The following is a 16866-nucleotide window of genomic DNA, read 5'->3' on the forward strand; positions in this document are numbered from 1 at the left end:
TCCAGCGATCTATGGTCTTTTAGATCGCTGGTGATCGTGACACTTATCTTCATAATGTTAGGAGCTTATGAAGCACAACATAAGTTCATAACTTCAGTGTAAAGAACTGCATATTTATATTTAATGCACAGGAAGAATTTGGTTTTGCCTCTCTCTTCAGCCCACATTAGTTTCCGGTTGAACGTTTCCTTTTTGTAAAAGACACGTTTCTCTGTTTCTTCTTCCTTGTTTTGTTATATACAGTCTCGGGGTTGGCAGTGAAGTGATTGTTCCTGATGTGATAAAATCCTCAGTTGTGAAATACCAGCCACATTGTAAGTCTGTCTAACTTTACTACAGGTGAAATGTAACTTGTATAAGTCAGTTTTACGCATGAAACCGTATAAATAAAAAAAAACACGTTATTGTCTTTGTCTTGTGGGCACTCAGGTATTTAGTGTGGGGTTGCCAATATTGGTTGCTTGAGATTTTGATGACATGTGCAGAATCAACTCCATGCTGTCATTTAATAATTTCAAGGATTCAGGAGTCAATTGTAATTCATCATTTACTACTTAAATAGTTTAACAAATGGTGAGCAAGAGTAACTGTTCTAGAGTAAACAGTCCATGGGAACTCTCCATATGAACTCTCAATATGAACTCTATTGTTATGAAGCGGACAGGAGACAGAGGTAAGGAAACGTTAGGGTGTTTATTGAATGACAACAAGGAGCACATGAAGGATAGCCAGGAGGATCAGGAATGATGTTGGGGTCTTCTCCTCCGTGGCTGGGTAACAGGAATACACGAGGATGGACAGCACACACCAGATACAGCTGACAGAGGATGACACAGACTTGGAAGGACTGGAAGACAGGACGATTCGGGAGGACCAGGAAGACTAGGAGGAATACAAAGAGAACAGGTAAGTAAATCGTTTGTTTAGCTGAGGATGACTACGCTGAGTGGTCGCTCAGTTGTCCGCTTTCGTCGAGACGAGCCCGGACAATGAGCGACTGGAGTGCTGTGCTTTTATCTGGTGCTCGTGAATGTGATGCAGCTGTGTGCTCATTAGAAGTCAGGTGATGGTGATCTTCGTGAGTGGGGGTCGTGAGAGCCTGACCAATCCATGACAGTACCCCCCCTCCCCAGGGCCCGCTCCTGAGGGCCGACACCTCCGACGCCGTGGTGGTCTCCCTCTGCCTCTAGGCGCTGGGAACTCAGGGTGGCTCTCATGAAACTCCACCATGAGACTAGGATCGAGAATATCAGCTCTGGGAACCCATGTCCTTTCTTCGGGGCCGTACCCTTCCCAGTCCACCAGGTACTCCAACTGGCCACCACGACGTCGGGAACGCAAGATCTCCTTCACTGCGTAGACGGCTCCTTCTTCTAGGAGCAGTGGAGGAGGGGGTTCCTCTTCGTGGTCAGGCTCTGTGGAGGGAAGAACAGGATCGTGATAGGGTTTCAGGAGTGATACGTGGAATGTAGGGTGAATACGGTAGTGAGAGGGTAATTGTAGTTTGTAGGTGACGGGGTTAACCTGTTCCACGATGGTGAAGGGACCAACAAATCGGGGACTTAACTTGCGAGAGGGCAGTCGCATGCGTATGTCCCGGGTGGATAGCCACACCTTTTGTCCGGGTGTGTATCTGGGTTCTTCAGACCTTCTTCTATCGGCGGTTACCTTGCTTCGACGGACTGCCCTCTGCAGATGTTGATGAGCCTCGTCCCAGACTCTCTCGCTCTCCCGGAACCAGTGATCCACTGCGGGGACATCAGATGGTTCGCCATCCCAGGGAAAGAGCGGTGGTTGGAAGCCCAGGACGCACTGGAATGGCGTGAGTCCGGTGGAGGGTTGCCGCAGTGAATTTTGGGCATATTCTGCCCAGCCCAAATACTGGCTCCAGGAGCTCTGGTGACCACTGCAGAAGGTCCTCAGGAACCGTCCCACCTCCTGAATCTTCCTCTCTGTCTGCCCGTTGGTTTGGGGATGATATCCAGAAGAGAGGCTGACGGCCACACCTAGGAGCTTGAAGAAGGCTTTCCATAGACGTGAGATGAACTGTGGACCTCTGTCCGACACAATATCTTCTGGAATACCAAATGACCTGAAGACTTGATTAAAGATATTGTCGGCTGTTTCAAAGGCTGTGGGAAGACCTTTCAGAGGGATTAGTTTGACAAACTTTGAGAATCTATCTACTATGACTAGAATACAGGTATTACCTTCTGACGAAGGGAGGTCAGTGATAAAGTCCACTCCTAGGTGTGACCAGGGACGGTTCGGAATCGGCAAGGGATGGAGCTTTCCAGCGGGTAGATGACGTGGGCTCTTGGATTGGGCACAGTCCTTACAGCCCTGAACATATTGCCTCACATCCCTTGCCATGTTTGGCCACCAGAATCGTTGGGATACTAGCGAGAGAGTATTGTTGATCCCTGGATGTCCAGTGCCTAGCGAGGTATGTAAGGAGTGGATCAGATCTACCCGGTGTTCAGGTGGTATGAACTGCCGATGAGGAGGGCATCCCGGCGGAGCAGGGGCTTCCGGAGTGGCAACGACTGGAGGAGCGTTCCAGGTGATCGGACAAATGGAGATGTGTTCGGGAAGAATCTTCGTTGGGAGTTCTTCATGATCGTGATGCTCGTGTAAACGAGAGAGAGCGTCTGCTCTTAGATTCTTGGGTCCTGGACGATAGGAAATGGAGAAATCAAAACGTGAGAAGAAAAGTGACCATCTGGCTTGACGTGGACATAGTCTCTTGGCCTCTTTGATATATTGGAGGTTTTTGTGATCTGTGATCACCTGGAACGGATGTTTGGCTCCCTCCAACCAGTGACGCCACTCCTCCAAGGCTAGCTTGATTGCTAGAAGCTCCCTGTCTCCTATGCTGTAATTCTGCTCCGCCGGGCTCAACTTCCGAGAGAAATAGGCACAGGGATGCAGTCGGGGCGGTGTATCATGATGTTGAGATAATACTGCCCCGACGCCGGTGGTGGATGCGTCCACTTCCACCACGAAAGGAAGATTTGGGTCAGGATGAGTCAGGAGTGGTGCCCTTGTGAACTCCTTCTTAAGAAGGCGGAAGGCTGCGGCTGCTTCTTTGGTCCACTCCAGTCCTTTGGGTTTACCCTTGAGGAGATTGGTGAGAGGTGATGTAATCCTGCTGTAGTCCTTGATAAACCGTCTATAAAAGTTAGCAAACCCAAGAAACCTCTGGAGCTCCTTAATGGAAGTGGGTTCTGACCAGGATAGAACAGCCTCAATTTTCTTCCCATCCATACGTATACCGGTTTGGTCAATGATGTATCCCAAGAAATGAATCGACTTCTGGTGGAATGAGCATTTCTCCGCTTTGAGGTAGAGGTGATGTTCTCTCAATGTGTGTAGGACCTCCGCAACGTGTTGGCGATGTTCGGCCTCACTCCGGGAGTAAATGAGGATGTCATCTATGTACACTATTACAAAGTGGTGAAGAAACTCCCGGAGGACTTCATGAATGAAGTTTTGGAATACGGAGGGGGCGTTGACCAGACCGTAAGGCATGACCTCATATTCATAGTGGCCAGTAGGGGTCACGAATGCTGTCTTCCATTGGTCCCCCTCACGTATTCTTATCAGATTATACGCGCTGCGGAGGTCCAATTTAGTGAAGACTTTAGCTTCTCGGAGCTGTTCCAAAGCGGCTGGTACCAGAGGAAGGGGATATCGGTATTTTACTGTACCGTTATTTAGGACCCTGTAGTCGATGCATGGACGCAGCCCTCCGTCCTTCTTGGCCACAAAGAAGAAGCTTGAGGCGGCTGGTGATTTTGAGTGACGTATGTACCCCTGACTCAGAGCCTCCCTTATGTAATCTTCCATTGCCTGATTCTCTGGAAGCGAGAGCGGGTAGATCCTACCTCTTGGCAACTGGGCATCTGGAACTAGGTCGATCGCGCAGTCCCATGGCCGATGCGGCGGTAGCTGGGAAGCTCTCTTGGGGCAGAAGACATCATGAAAGGAGCTGTACTCCTTAGGAATGTGGATAGACTGTTTCTCAGGAGGGCTCTCGACCGATGTTGCAAACAAAGAAATGGGGTTCCGACCTTGAAGAGGGAGATTTGGAAAACAGGTAGGTGTACATCCAGATCCCCATTTCTTTATCTCTCCTGTGCCCCAAGAGATGATGGGATCGTGCTTCACCAGCCACGGGCGCCCTAGAATGATGTCCATATTTGCACCCTCCAGAACCAGAAATTGAATCCTCTCTTGATGTAACAACCCCACTTGAAGAAGGATGTCTTCGCATTGTCGATGGATACGGGTCGAAGATCGAGTGCACTGGGTTATCGGTTGTATCTGGTATATATGCGAGGACGCCTCAGTACGGAGGTGGAGTTGACGACAGAGGGATTGGGAGATGAAGTTCCCTGCTGACCCGGAGTCGATGAGGGCTGTGACAAGGAGAGATATAGAGGCAGTAGTTATTTGTACGGTGGTAGTAAGTGGTTTACATTGTTCAATATTCGTACTGAATACACTCACTGAAGTCCGAATGGGACGAAGGGGACACTCCATACGGGTGTGTCCACTGACACCGCAGTATAGACACAGACCCCGGGTCAGCCTCCTCTGTCGTTCCGCTGATGTCAGTCTTCCAGACTCTATTATCATGGGTTCTGGTTCTGGAGAGGCTGTTGACTCAGGCGATTGGAGGAGTGCAGACGAGGGGGTGATGGTGTCCTGTTGATAGGAACGGAGACGATCGGAACATCGGAGAGAATGTTGGATGAATCTCTCCAGACCCATAGTATCATCTAATGTGGCCAGCTGGATTCGGAGAGTGGGTTCCAAGCCGAGCCGGTACGTGGTCAACAACGATCTCTCATTCCATCCACTTGCAGCTGCTAGAGTGCGAAACCGGAGAGCATATTCCTGTGTAGATAGAGTACCTTGCTTTAGATGATACAGCTGCTCTCCAGCGGCTACTTCCCCATCAGAACGTCCAAACACCTCTTTGAAATACTCCGTGAAGGTAGTGATGGAATTCATGACCGGCCCGGCTTGGTTCCAGATCGTCTCAGCCCATTTAAGTGCAGGTCCAGAGAGTAGTGATACGATGTAGGCGATCTTTGACTTGTCTGTGGGATATAGAGAAGGTTGCATTTCGAATATGAGGGAACATTGTAACAGAAAACCATTGCACTCCCCCGCTCCGCCTGAGTAGGGCGCTGGTCGGGCCATGGGACTGGAAGGAAGGGCCGAAGAAGAAACTGTGGAGGCGGAAGTGCTCGGTGCTGGTGGTGCGTTGGAAAGTGGAGCTGGTGGCTGTAGAATCCGCTTCAACTGGTCCACCAGCTCTTGAAAGTGATCGGGGGTGCTCATGTTGTCGTCGTTAGGGTCCGGGCTTCTGTTATGAAGCGGACAGGAGACAGAGGTAAGGAAACGTTAGGGTGTTTATTGAATGACAACAAGGAGCACATGAAGGATAGCCAGGAGGATCAGGAATGATGTTGGGGTCTTCTCCTCCGTGGCTGGGTAACAGGAATACACGAGGATGGACAGCACACACCAGATACAGCTGACAGAGGATGACACAGACTTGGAAGGACTGGAAGACAGGACGATTCGGGAGGACCAGGAAGACTAGGAGGAATACAAAGAGAACAGGTAAGTAAATCGTTTGTTTAGCTGAGGATGACTACGCTGAGTGGTCGCTCAGTTGTCCGCTTTCGTCGAGACGAGCCCGGACAATGAGCGACTGGAGTGCTGTGCTTTTATCTGGTGCTCGTGAATGTGATGCAGCTGTGTGCTCATTAGAAGTCAGGTGATGGTGATCTTCGTGAGTGGGGGTCGTGAGAGCCTGACCAATCCATGACATCTATATTCATATTCAGTGTATACGTATATAATGTGTTGTGTGTGAAGGGTGCAGTATAATATCTAAAACTTGTAGTAGCCAGACTGTGTGTAAAAATAAATGTAACGTTAATAGCTTGTTTATCCACAGTTGTAGAAGTTTTAAATCACAAAATTTGGGAAAGAAATGCATTCATGTTTAATTACTTCTGTATGTGACATGTTGTTGCTGTTGTTGTTATTATTTAGTTATTAATTTTTTTTTGCAATGTATGATATGAAACTTTAAATATGGAAAAATGTACATCCAGAAATTTACAACAAATGTAAAAATAGCATAAAAAAACAGCTAATTTAAAAATGCAAAACTATAATAGCCAAACTGGGCATTTTGCTCACACAAAAGGCACTTCCAGCTATTTTCTGAAATCACTGAGCAGTGTTAAAGGGCAGTGTTAAACTGAAACCAGACCTATCTACCTTGCATAAGCCACTACCTGTTATTTTCATTTTCAGAACACATCCTCTTATTAAACAGTTTACTGAGAGAGAAAGAACTAAAATGGCAGGCTCTTTCTCTGATGTTCAAAATCCTTTTGACTGTTCGATCTGTCTGGAACTGTTTAAGGATCCAGTGACTACATCTTGTGGGCACAGTTTCTGTATGAACTGTATTAAGGGGTTCTGGGATCAGGAATCTCTTAAACCAGTTTTCAGCTGCCCAACATGCAGAAACAAATTCAGGCCAAGGCCAAATCTTGGCAGGAACATTGTTCTTGCTGGCATTGTAGAAGAAATGAAGCAGGACGTTCCAGCTGGACCTGGAGATGTGGAGTGTGACGTTTGTAAAGGACGAAAACTCAAAGCCGTCAAGTCTTGTCTGGTGTGTTTGGCGTCCTTCTGTCAAACTCACCTTCAGCCTCATTGTTACTCTGAAGCTTTGAAAAAGCACAAGCTGGTGAACGCTTCAGCAAATCTACAACAGCAGATCTGCCCTCAACATCATAAAGCTCTGGAGATTTACTGCTATTATGACAAGAAATGTATATGTGTGCTCTGTATGGGTCAGCACAGAGGACATAAGACTGTCTCAGCCGCAAATGAAATACCAGAAAAAAAGGTAAATATGTATTTAATAGTGGTAATGTTGTGTAAAATTGCTAATGTAAGCTGTATTAACAAACACTGTAATAATATATATTGTTTTAAATGTATTCACTAATTTACTAAATGATATTTGAAAATATAAAAATATAATCCTGAGTAAGAATATGCTGATTGTTTCCTAAAGGGTTAGTTCACCCAAAAATTATGTTAATAACCACTTGGCCTCATGCCTTTTCAATCCACTGAGACCATTGTTTATCCTCAGAACTCAAGTGAAGATATTTTAGATGAAATCTGAGAGCTCTCTCATCCTTTATAGACAGCAATTGTCATGGATTGGTCAGGCTCTCACGACCCCCACTCACGAAGATCACCATCACCTGACTTCTAATGAGCACACAGCTGCATCACATTCACGAGCACCAGATAAAAGCACAGCACTCCAGTCGCTCATTGTCCGGGCTCGTCTCGACGAAAGCGGACAACTGAGCGACCACTCAGCGTAGTCATCCTCAGCTAAACAAACGATTTACTTACCTGTTCTCTTTGTATTCCTCCTAGTCTTCCTGGTCCTCCCGAATCGTCCTGTCTTCCAGTCCTTCCAAGTCTGTGTCATCCTCTGTCAGCTGTATCTGGTGTGTGCTGTCCATCCTCGTGTATTCCTGTTACCCAGCCACGGAGGAAAAGACCCCAACATCATTCCTGATCCTCCTGGCTATCCTTCATGTGCTCCTTGTTGTCATTCAATAAACACCCTAACGTTTCCTTACCTCTGTCTCCTGTCCGCTTCATAACAGAAGCCCGGACCCATAACGACGACAACATGAGCACCCTCGATCACTTTCAAGAGCTGGTGGACCAGTTGAAGCGGATTCTACAGCCACCAGCTCCACTTTCCAACGCACCACCAGCACCGAGCACTTCCGCCTCCACAGTTTCTTCTTCGGCCCTTCCTTCCAGTCCCATGGATCCGACCAGCGCCCTACTCAGGCGGAGCGGGGGAGTGCAATGGTTTTCTGTTACAATGTTCCCTCATATTCGAAATGCAACCTTCTCTATATCCCACAGATAAGTCAAAGATCGCCTACATCGTATCACTACTCTCTGGACCTGCACTTAAATGGGCTGAGACGATCTGGAACCAAGCCGGGCCGGTCATGAATTCCATCACTACCTTCACGGAGTATTTCAAAGAGGTGTTTGGACGTTCTGATGGGGAAGTAGCCGCTGGAGAGCAGCTGTATCATCTAAAGCAAGGTACTCTATCTACACAGGAATATGCTCTCCGGTTTCGCACTCTAGCAGCTGCAAGTGGATGGAATGAGAGATCGTTGTTGACCACGTACCGGCTCGGCTTGGAACCCACTCTCCGAATCCAGCTGGCCACATTAGATGATACAATGGGTCTGGAGAGATTCATCCAACATTCTCTCCGATGTTCCGATCGTCTCCGTTCCTATCAACAGGACACCATCACCCCCTCGTCTGCACTCCTCCAATCGCCTGAGTCAACAGCCTCTCCAGAACCAGAACCCATGATAATAGAGTCTGGAAGACTGACATCAGCGGAACGACAGAGGAGGCTGACCCGGGGTCTGTGTCTATACTGCGGTGTCAGTGGACACACCCGTATGGAGTGTCCCCTTCGTCCCATTCGGACTTCAGTGAGTGTATTCAGTACGAATATTGAACAATGTAAACCACTTACTACCACCGTACAAATAACTACTGCCTCTATTTCTCTCCTTGTCACAGCCCTCATCGACTCCGGGTCAGCAGGGAACTTCATCTCCCAATCCCTCTGTCGTCAACTCCACCTCCGTACTGAGGCGTCCTCGCATATATACCAAATACAACCGATAACCCAGTGCACTCGATCTTCGACCCGTATCCATCGACAATGCGAAGACATCCTTCTTCAAGTGGGGCTGTTACATCAAGAGAGGATTCAATTTCTGGTTCTGGAGGGTGCAAATATGGACATCATTCTAGGGCGCCCGTGGCTGGTGAAGCACGATCCCATCATCTCTTGGGGCACAGGAGAGATAAAGAAATGGGGATCTGGATGTACACCTACCTGTTTTCCAAATCTCCCTCTTCAAGGTCGGAACCCCATTTCTTTGTTTGCAACATCGGTCGAGAGCCCTCCTGAGAAGCAGTCTATCCACATTCCTAAGGAGTACAGCTCCTTTCATGATGTCTTCTGCCCCAAGAGAGCTTCCCAGCTACCGCCGCATCGGCCATGGGACTGCGCGATCGACCTAGTTCCAGATGCCCAGTTGCCAAGAGGTAGGATCTACCCGCTCTCGCTTCCAGAGAATCAGGCAATGGAAGATTACATAAGGGAGGCTCTGAGTCAGGGGTACATACGTCACTCAAAATCACCAGCCGCCTCAAGCTTCTTCTTTGTGGCCAAGAAGGACGGAGGGCTGCGTCCATGCATCGACTACAGGGTCCTAAATAACGGTACAGTAAAATACCGATATCCCCTTCCTCTGGTACCAGCCGCTTTGGAACAGCTCCGAGAAGCTAAAGTCTTCACTAAATTGGACCTCCGCAGCGCGTATAATCTGATAAGAATACGTGAGGGGGACCAATGGAAGACAGCATTCGTGACCCCTACTGGCCACTATGAATATGAGGTCATGCCTTACGGTCTGGTCAACGCCCCCTCCGTATTCCAAAACTTCATTCATGAAGTCCTCCGGGAGTTTCTTCACCACTTTGTAATAGTGTACATAGATGACATCCTCATTTACTCCCGGAGTGAGGCCGAACATCGCCAACACGTTGCGGAGGTCCTACACACATTGAGAGAACATCACCTCTACCTCAAAGCGGAGAAATGCTCATTCCACCAGAAGTCGATTCATTTTTTGGGATACATCATTGATCAAACCGGTATACGTATGGATGGGAAGAAAATTGAGGCTGTTCTATCCTGGTCAGAACCCACTTCCATTAAGGAGCTCCAGAGGTTTCTTGGGTTTGCTAACTTTTATAGACGGTTTATCAAGGACTACAGCAGGATTACATCACCTCTCACTAATCTCCTCAAGGGTAAACCCAAAGGACTGGAGTGGACCAAAGAAGCAGCCGCAGCCTTCCGCCTTCTTAAGAAGGAGTTCACAAGGGCCCCACTCCTGACTCATCCTGACCCAAATCTTCCTTTCGTGGTGGAAGTGGACGCATCCACCACCGGCGTCGGGGCAGTATTATCTCAACATCATGATACACCGCCCCGACTGCATCCCTGTGCCTATTTCTCTCGGAAGTTGAGCCCGGCGGAGCAGAATTACAGCATAGGAGACAGGGAGCTGCTAGCAATCAAGCTAGCCTTGGAGGAGTGGCGTCACTGGTTGGAGGGAGCCAAACATCCGTTCCAGGTGATCACAGATCACAAAAACCTCCAATATATCAAAGAGGCCAAGAGACTATGTCCACGTCAAGCCAGATGGTCACTTTTCTTCTCACGTTTTGATTTCTCCATTTCCTATCGTCCAGGACCCAAGAATCTAAGAGCAGACGCTCTCTCTCGTTTACACGAGCATCACGATCATGAAGAACTCCCAACGAAGATTCTTCCCGAACACATCTCCATTTGTCCGATCACCTGGAACGCTCCTCCAGTCGTTGCCACTCCGGAAGCCCCTGCTCCGCCGGGATGCCCTCCTCATCGGCAGTTCATACCACCTGAACACCGGGTAGATCTGATCCACTCCTTACATACCTCGCTAGGCACTGGACATCCAGGGATCAACAATACTCTCTCGCTAGTATCCCAACGATTCTGGTGGCCAAACATGGCAAGGGATGTGAGGCAATATGTTCAGGGCTGTAAGGACTGTGCCCAATCCAAGAGCCCACGTCATCTACCCGCTGGAAAGCTCCATCCCTTGCCGATTCCGAACCGTCCCTGGTCACACCTAGGAGTGGACTTTATCACTGATCTCCCTTCGTCAGAAGGTAATACCTGTATTCTAGTCATAGTAGATAGATTCTCAAAGTTTGTCAAACTAATCCCTCTGAAAGGTCTTCCCACAGCCTTTGAAACAGCCGACAATATCTTTAATCAAGTCTTCAGGTCATTTGGTATTCCAGAAGATATTGTGTCGGACAGAGGTCCACAGTTCATCTCACGTCTATGGAAAGCCTTCTTCAAGCTCCTAGGTGTGGCCGTCAGCCTCTCTTCTGGATATCATCCCCAAACCAACGGGCAGACAGAGAGGAAGATTCAGGAGGTGGGACGGTTCCTGAGGACCTTCTGCAGTGGTCACCAGAGCTCCTGGAGCCAGTATTTGGGCTGGGCAGAATATGCCCAAAATTCACTGCGGCAACCCTCCACCGGACTCACGCCATTCCAGTGCGTCCTGGGCTTCCAACCACCGCTCTTTCCCTGGGATGGCGAACCATCTGATGTCCCCGCAGTGGATCACTGGTTCCGGGAGAGCGAGAGAGTCTGGGACGAGGCTCATCAACATCTGCAGAGGGCAGTCCGTCGAAGCAAGGTAACCGCCGATAGAAGAAGGTCTGAAGAACCCAGATACACACCCGGACAAAAGGTGTGGCTATCCACCCGGGACATACGCATGCGACTGCCCTCTCGCAAGTTAAGTCCCCGATTTGTTGGTCCCTTCACCATCGTGGAACAGGTTAACCCCGTCACCTACAAACTACAATTACCCTCTCACTACCGTATTCACCCTACATTCCACGTATCACTCCTGAAACCCTATCACGATCCTGTTCTTCCCTCCACAGAGCCTGACCACGAAGAGGAACCCCCTCCTCCACTGCTCCTAGAAGAAGGAGCCGTCTACGCAGTGAAGGAGATCTTGCGTTCCCGACGTCGTGGTGGCCAGTTGGAGTACCTGGTGGACTGGGAAGGGTACGGCCCCGAAGAAAGGACATGGGTTCCCAGAGCTGATATTCTCGATCCTAGTCTCATGGTGGAGTTTCATGAGAGCCACCCTGAGTTCCCAGCGCCTAGAGGCAGAGGGAGACCACCACGGCGTCGGAGGTGTCGGCCCTCAGGAGCGGGCCCTGGGGAGGGGGGTACTGTCATGGATTGGTCAGGCTCTCACGACCCCCACTCACGAAGATCACCATCACCTGACTTCTAATGAGCACACAGCTGCATCACATTCACGAGCACCAGATAAAAGCACAGCACTCCAGTCGCTCATTGTCCGGGCTCGTCTCGACGAAAGCGGACAACTGAGCGACCACTCAGCGTAGTCATCCTCAGCTAAACAAACGATTTACTTACCTGTTCTCTTTGTATTCCTCCTAGTCTTCCTGGTCCTCCCGAATCGTCCTGTCTTCCAGTCCTTCCAAGTCTGTGTCATCCTCTGTCAGCTGTATCTGGTGTGTGCTGTCCATCCTCGTGTATTCCTGTTACCCAGCCACGGAGGAAAAGACCCCAACATCATTCCTGATCCTCCTGGCTATCCTTCATGTGCTCCTTGTTGTCATTCAATAAACACCCTAACGTTTCCTTACCTCTGTCTCCTGTCCGCTTCATAACAGCAATGGTCCTGAGACATTCAAAGTCCAGAAAAGGAACCAAAAGCTAATACATTCTATTTGACTTTAGAACAAACCCTTTAAAGTAAATAAAGGCATTTTATGTTAAAGAAAGGGGAAAAGATCTAAATAGAATATAAAACTGGTTTTATTTAGTATTGTTACAAATTTTTAAATAAATTTAGTATTTAATCTTTTTCTTCGTATTATTTTCTTGTTGTTGTTGTCGTTGTTGTTGTTATTATTATTATTATTATTGGTCACTCAAGATAATGATTCTTATAATTGTTCAATCAACCACAGGAGGAACTGAAAATAAAACAGAAGGAATTAGTTCAGCAAATCAATGATATTAACAAGAATCTTCAAGCATTTAGGAAGGCTGCAGATTTGCATAAGGTATGTGTGAGCTTTGAATATGTTTTAAATGGGGACTCCAAAATGAAAGAAAGAAATCAAAAGGAAAGGGAAAAAAACATGTAATTATTAATATACTCAAAATGTGCTGCTTAACGCCTATAATGGGCAAGGACCCTGATTTGACTGAACTCTTGGAATCTCTAATTTACTTGATCCTAATGATCTTAGTGATCTGTTAGGTTTGTATTCAGTGAGCATATCTGTAATGTATTGAGATCCTTGGCCATTTAGTGATTTATAGACCAGTAATAATACTTTATAATATGATATAAGTATATAAATAATACTTTACAGTCTCAGAATGTAAATGGAAGCCTGAGGACAGGTATGATGTGCTCTAATTTGCTGATTCCAGTCAGAATCCTGGCCACAGCGTTCTGAATGAGCAACAATTGTCTGACTGTCTTTTTGGGAAGGCCAGTGGGGAGTCCATTACAGTAATCCATTCTGCTGGTGATAAAAGCATGAATAAGTTTCTCTAAGTCCTTAATGGAATCAAACCATCTAATTCTTGCAATGTTTCGAGATGATAGTATGCTGATTTAATTACTGATTTGACATGAATACTGAAACTATGACTGCAGAATAACACTAAGATTCTTGACATTATTTTTTTGTTGTCTGACCCCTAGAGCAAGGTGTGCATTCACATTGAGAACCTCATCGCTGTTCCCAAATGCAATGACTTCAGTTTGCTTTTTGTTTAGCTGAGTGCCAAGTTTTGGCACATCCAAATGTTCACCATCAATGCATTGGCAGAGGGTGTCAATGGGGCTGTAGTCATTAGGTAATAAGGCTATGTAGATCTGAGTGTCATCAGCATAGCTGTGGTAAAAGATTTGATTCTATCTCATTATTTGGCTCATTGGGTGCATATAAAGGTTAATAAAAGCATATAATAGCGAGATAGAAAGCAATAATTACTACTGCTCCTAGAACATCATTAATCAAATAATAGCGTTAACCTCTATTAGTTCGAAATAGAGAAAACCCATATAACAAATTCGAAACCCATATAACAAACGTAAAAAACACACATTTGAGCAATATCACTGTTCCACAGTGTTTTATAATCAAAGTGCTTTATATTGTCCTGTGTTACTGTGTCCTGACAGAGCTCTGCACAGGCAGCAGTGGAGCACAGTGACAGGATCTTCACTGAACTCATCAGATCGCTCACGAAAAAACAAACTGAAGTGAGAGCTGTGATCAGAGCTCAGGAGAAAAGGGAGACTCAACAGATTAATGATTACATACAAAAACGGGAACAGGAGATGAGCAATCTTCAGAAGCGGAGTGATAAACTGGGGCAGATTTTGCAAACAGAAGATTATATTAATTTCTTCCAGGTATAAAAAAAGTATAACAGAGGCAGGCACTTTTTTAATGAAATATTCACTATTGAGTCTATAAAGTCTCTTCCTCTCAATTTGCAGAATTACTCCTCTCACTCTACCAAAATACCATATACTTTACCGAAGAATGTTTATGATCTCGTAACATTTAAGAAAGTAGATCAATCTGTCTCAAAGCTGAAAAAAAAACTGGATGAAATCTGTGAGCAGCACGTGGGCAAAATATCAAAGAAAGGTAAAATAACACTGTCACAAACTGTTTAGAGAAATACAGCATGTACCAGCTATGTACTGTACATTTGTCAAACTTAGTTCCTGGAGGGCCGCAACTCTGCACAGTTTAGATCAAACCTTGAGTAAACACACATGATCAAACTAATTGAGCGCTTTCGGCTTATTTGGTACCTACAGATAGGTGTGTTGAAGCAGGGTTGGAGCTAAACTGTGCAGTGCTGCTGCCCTCAGGAGTTCGACACCCCTGAGCTAGAACAAAAAAGTATGCTGCTGTATGTTGTGTCAGCTCATAAGAGTCCTCAAGTGATTTTGTGCGGTTCCTTAATACTTGTTATCTTTTTTCATAGTTGCAGATGTCCACATTATCCAACCCACCACTATCTGTGAGTATTTTAACCTAATTTAATTTAGCACCATTCAACTTTTATTTCTTCATTCTTTGTTCCATTTATTTTGCAAAAAAAAAAAAAAAAGAAAGAAAGAAAAGAAAGTCAGTAATTATTTTTAAAGTTGAAGTGGCTCATTTGATGCTTAAATTTAATACATATTATTTTAAAATAATTTTCAATTATTTTTAAAGATGAGTGTCTCCCTTTATGGTTTGGAACATGCTAAACCCTCTGATTTTTATTTATTTCTCTTTTTAAATAAAGTGCAGTCCAGTGAATCCGAAGACTCTTCCAAAGATTCCGAAGATTCTGAATTTTCTCAAGATTCTGATGCTTCTCAAGATGATTAGAAATAAATTCTGGAAATTTAATGGATTTTCCTAGCATCACATGGAAAAGTCTAAATTTCCAATACTGTATGCCAGGGGTCACCAATCTCGGTCCTGGAGGGCCGGTGTCCCTGCAGGATTTAGCTCCAACTCAAGACATCTGCCTGGATGTTTCAAGTATATTTAGTAAGACCTTGATTAGCTTGTTCAGGTGTGTTTGATTAGGGTTGGAGCTAAAATCTGCAGGACACCGGCCCTCCAGGAACAAGTTTGTTGACCCCTGCTGTATGCTGTATCTGAAGGACGTCAAAGTCAAATTCCCGCACTAGGTGGTGCTATAACCAAAACATTGTCATAGCTTTGCAACCATTTGAAGTTGAAGTGTAGGGGTAAGATTGGGGAAAGAGGACAGAATATACAGTCTGTACAGTATAAAAATCATTATGTACAGTTGAAGTCAGAATTATTAGCCCCCTGTTTATTTTTTCCCCAATTTCTGTTTAAAGGAGAGAAGATTTTTTCAACACATTTCTAAACATAATAGTTTTATAAACTCGTTTCAAATAACTGACTTATTTTATCTTTGCCATGATGACAGTAAATAATATTTGACTAGATATTTTTCAAGACACTTCTAAAGTGACATTTAAAGGCTTAACTAGGTTAATTAGGTTAACTAGGCAGGTTAGGGTAATTAGGGAAGTCATTGTTTAATGATGGTTTGTTCTGTAGTCTATCTAAATAAATATAGTTTAAAGGGGTTAATAATTTTGACCTTAAAATATTTTTTTAAAAATTAAAAACTCCTTTTATTCTAGCCGAGATAAAACAAATGAGACTTTCTCCAAAAGAAAAAAAACTATACTGTGAAAATTTCCTTGCTAAATGTTTCCATTGGTTTATTAAACAAGTATATTCCAAGAATATAAGAATGCTGGGTTGTGTTCTGGGAACAATTCATTATACAGTCTAACTAAAAACTGTGTTACAGTAAATACCTTTATCTTTGAAAAATTACATTCAATAGCAAAATGTTCTCCTTACAGCTGATCAAATACTGTTTAAATTAGGGTATAAATATGTGCGGATATTAAGAAATGATCCATGTTGTTTGTTGGTCAATACATTGAGCTGTTTTTATCTCTCACTACAGAAATTCATGTCTTTACAATCAGCACAAAAGAGCATTTTAGGTATTATTATCCAACAGGATCATAAATAGGACATACACTAATATTAATTATCAGTTATCATTTTAACTCTTCATTTTGTCAAATTTGGTCCTGTCTTTCAGCCTTTGAGCATATGAAATTTGTGAATCAGAGTGCGCTTTATTCAGCAAGTCTGCACAAACACAAACAATTATTTTGTGTTTACATGAGCTCAGGATACATACATATCAACACAAGGGGACAGAAGCACATTTAAATAAGTGGAAAATAAAGCAAACATTAAAAATGTATAATAAATCTTCTGTTAATTTTGTATTCTTTCCCAAATATTTCCCAGGTCATGTTTAAGAAACCATAGAATTTTTCACAGTATTTCCTAAAATATATTTCTAAAGAAAGTCTTATTTATTTTTCTAAAAGAAGTTTTTTATTTTTTAAAAACTATATTAAGGTCAATTCTATTAGCCCTCTTAAGACATTTTCTTCCGATTGTCTACAGGACAAATTA

At 45.0% G+C, this 16866-nt stretch overlaps 1 protein-coding gene across 1 annotated transcript; it reads left to right on the forward strand.

Annotated features, from left to right (window-relative positions):
* The first annotated feature begins 237 nt into the window (after nucleotides 1-237).
* LOC130240051 (E3 ubiquitin/ISG15 ligase TRIM25-like) lies at nucleotides 238-16692 on the forward strand. Its single transcript, XM_056471465.1, has 7 exons — nucleotides 238-314; nucleotides 6343-6946; nucleotides 12763-12858; nucleotides 13995-14228; nucleotides 14316-14469; nucleotides 14816-14851; nucleotides 15122-16692. Exons 2-7 carry the CDS (start codon nucleotides 6389-6391, stop codon nucleotides 15205-15207), a joined length of 1164 nt encoding a protein of 387 aa, XP_056327440.1. The 5' UTR covers nucleotides 238-314; nucleotides 6343-6388; the 3' UTR covers nucleotides 15208-16692.
* The last annotated feature ends 174 nt before the right edge of the window (nucleotides 16693-16866 follow it).

The sequence above is a fragment of the Danio aesculapii genome, chromosome 13 (assembly GCF_903798145.1).
Source record: "Danio aesculapii chromosome 13, fDanAes4.1, whole genome shotgun sequence".
Taxonomy (NCBI): Eukaryota; Metazoa; Chordata; class Actinopteri; order Cypriniformes; family Danionidae; genus Danio; species Danio aesculapii.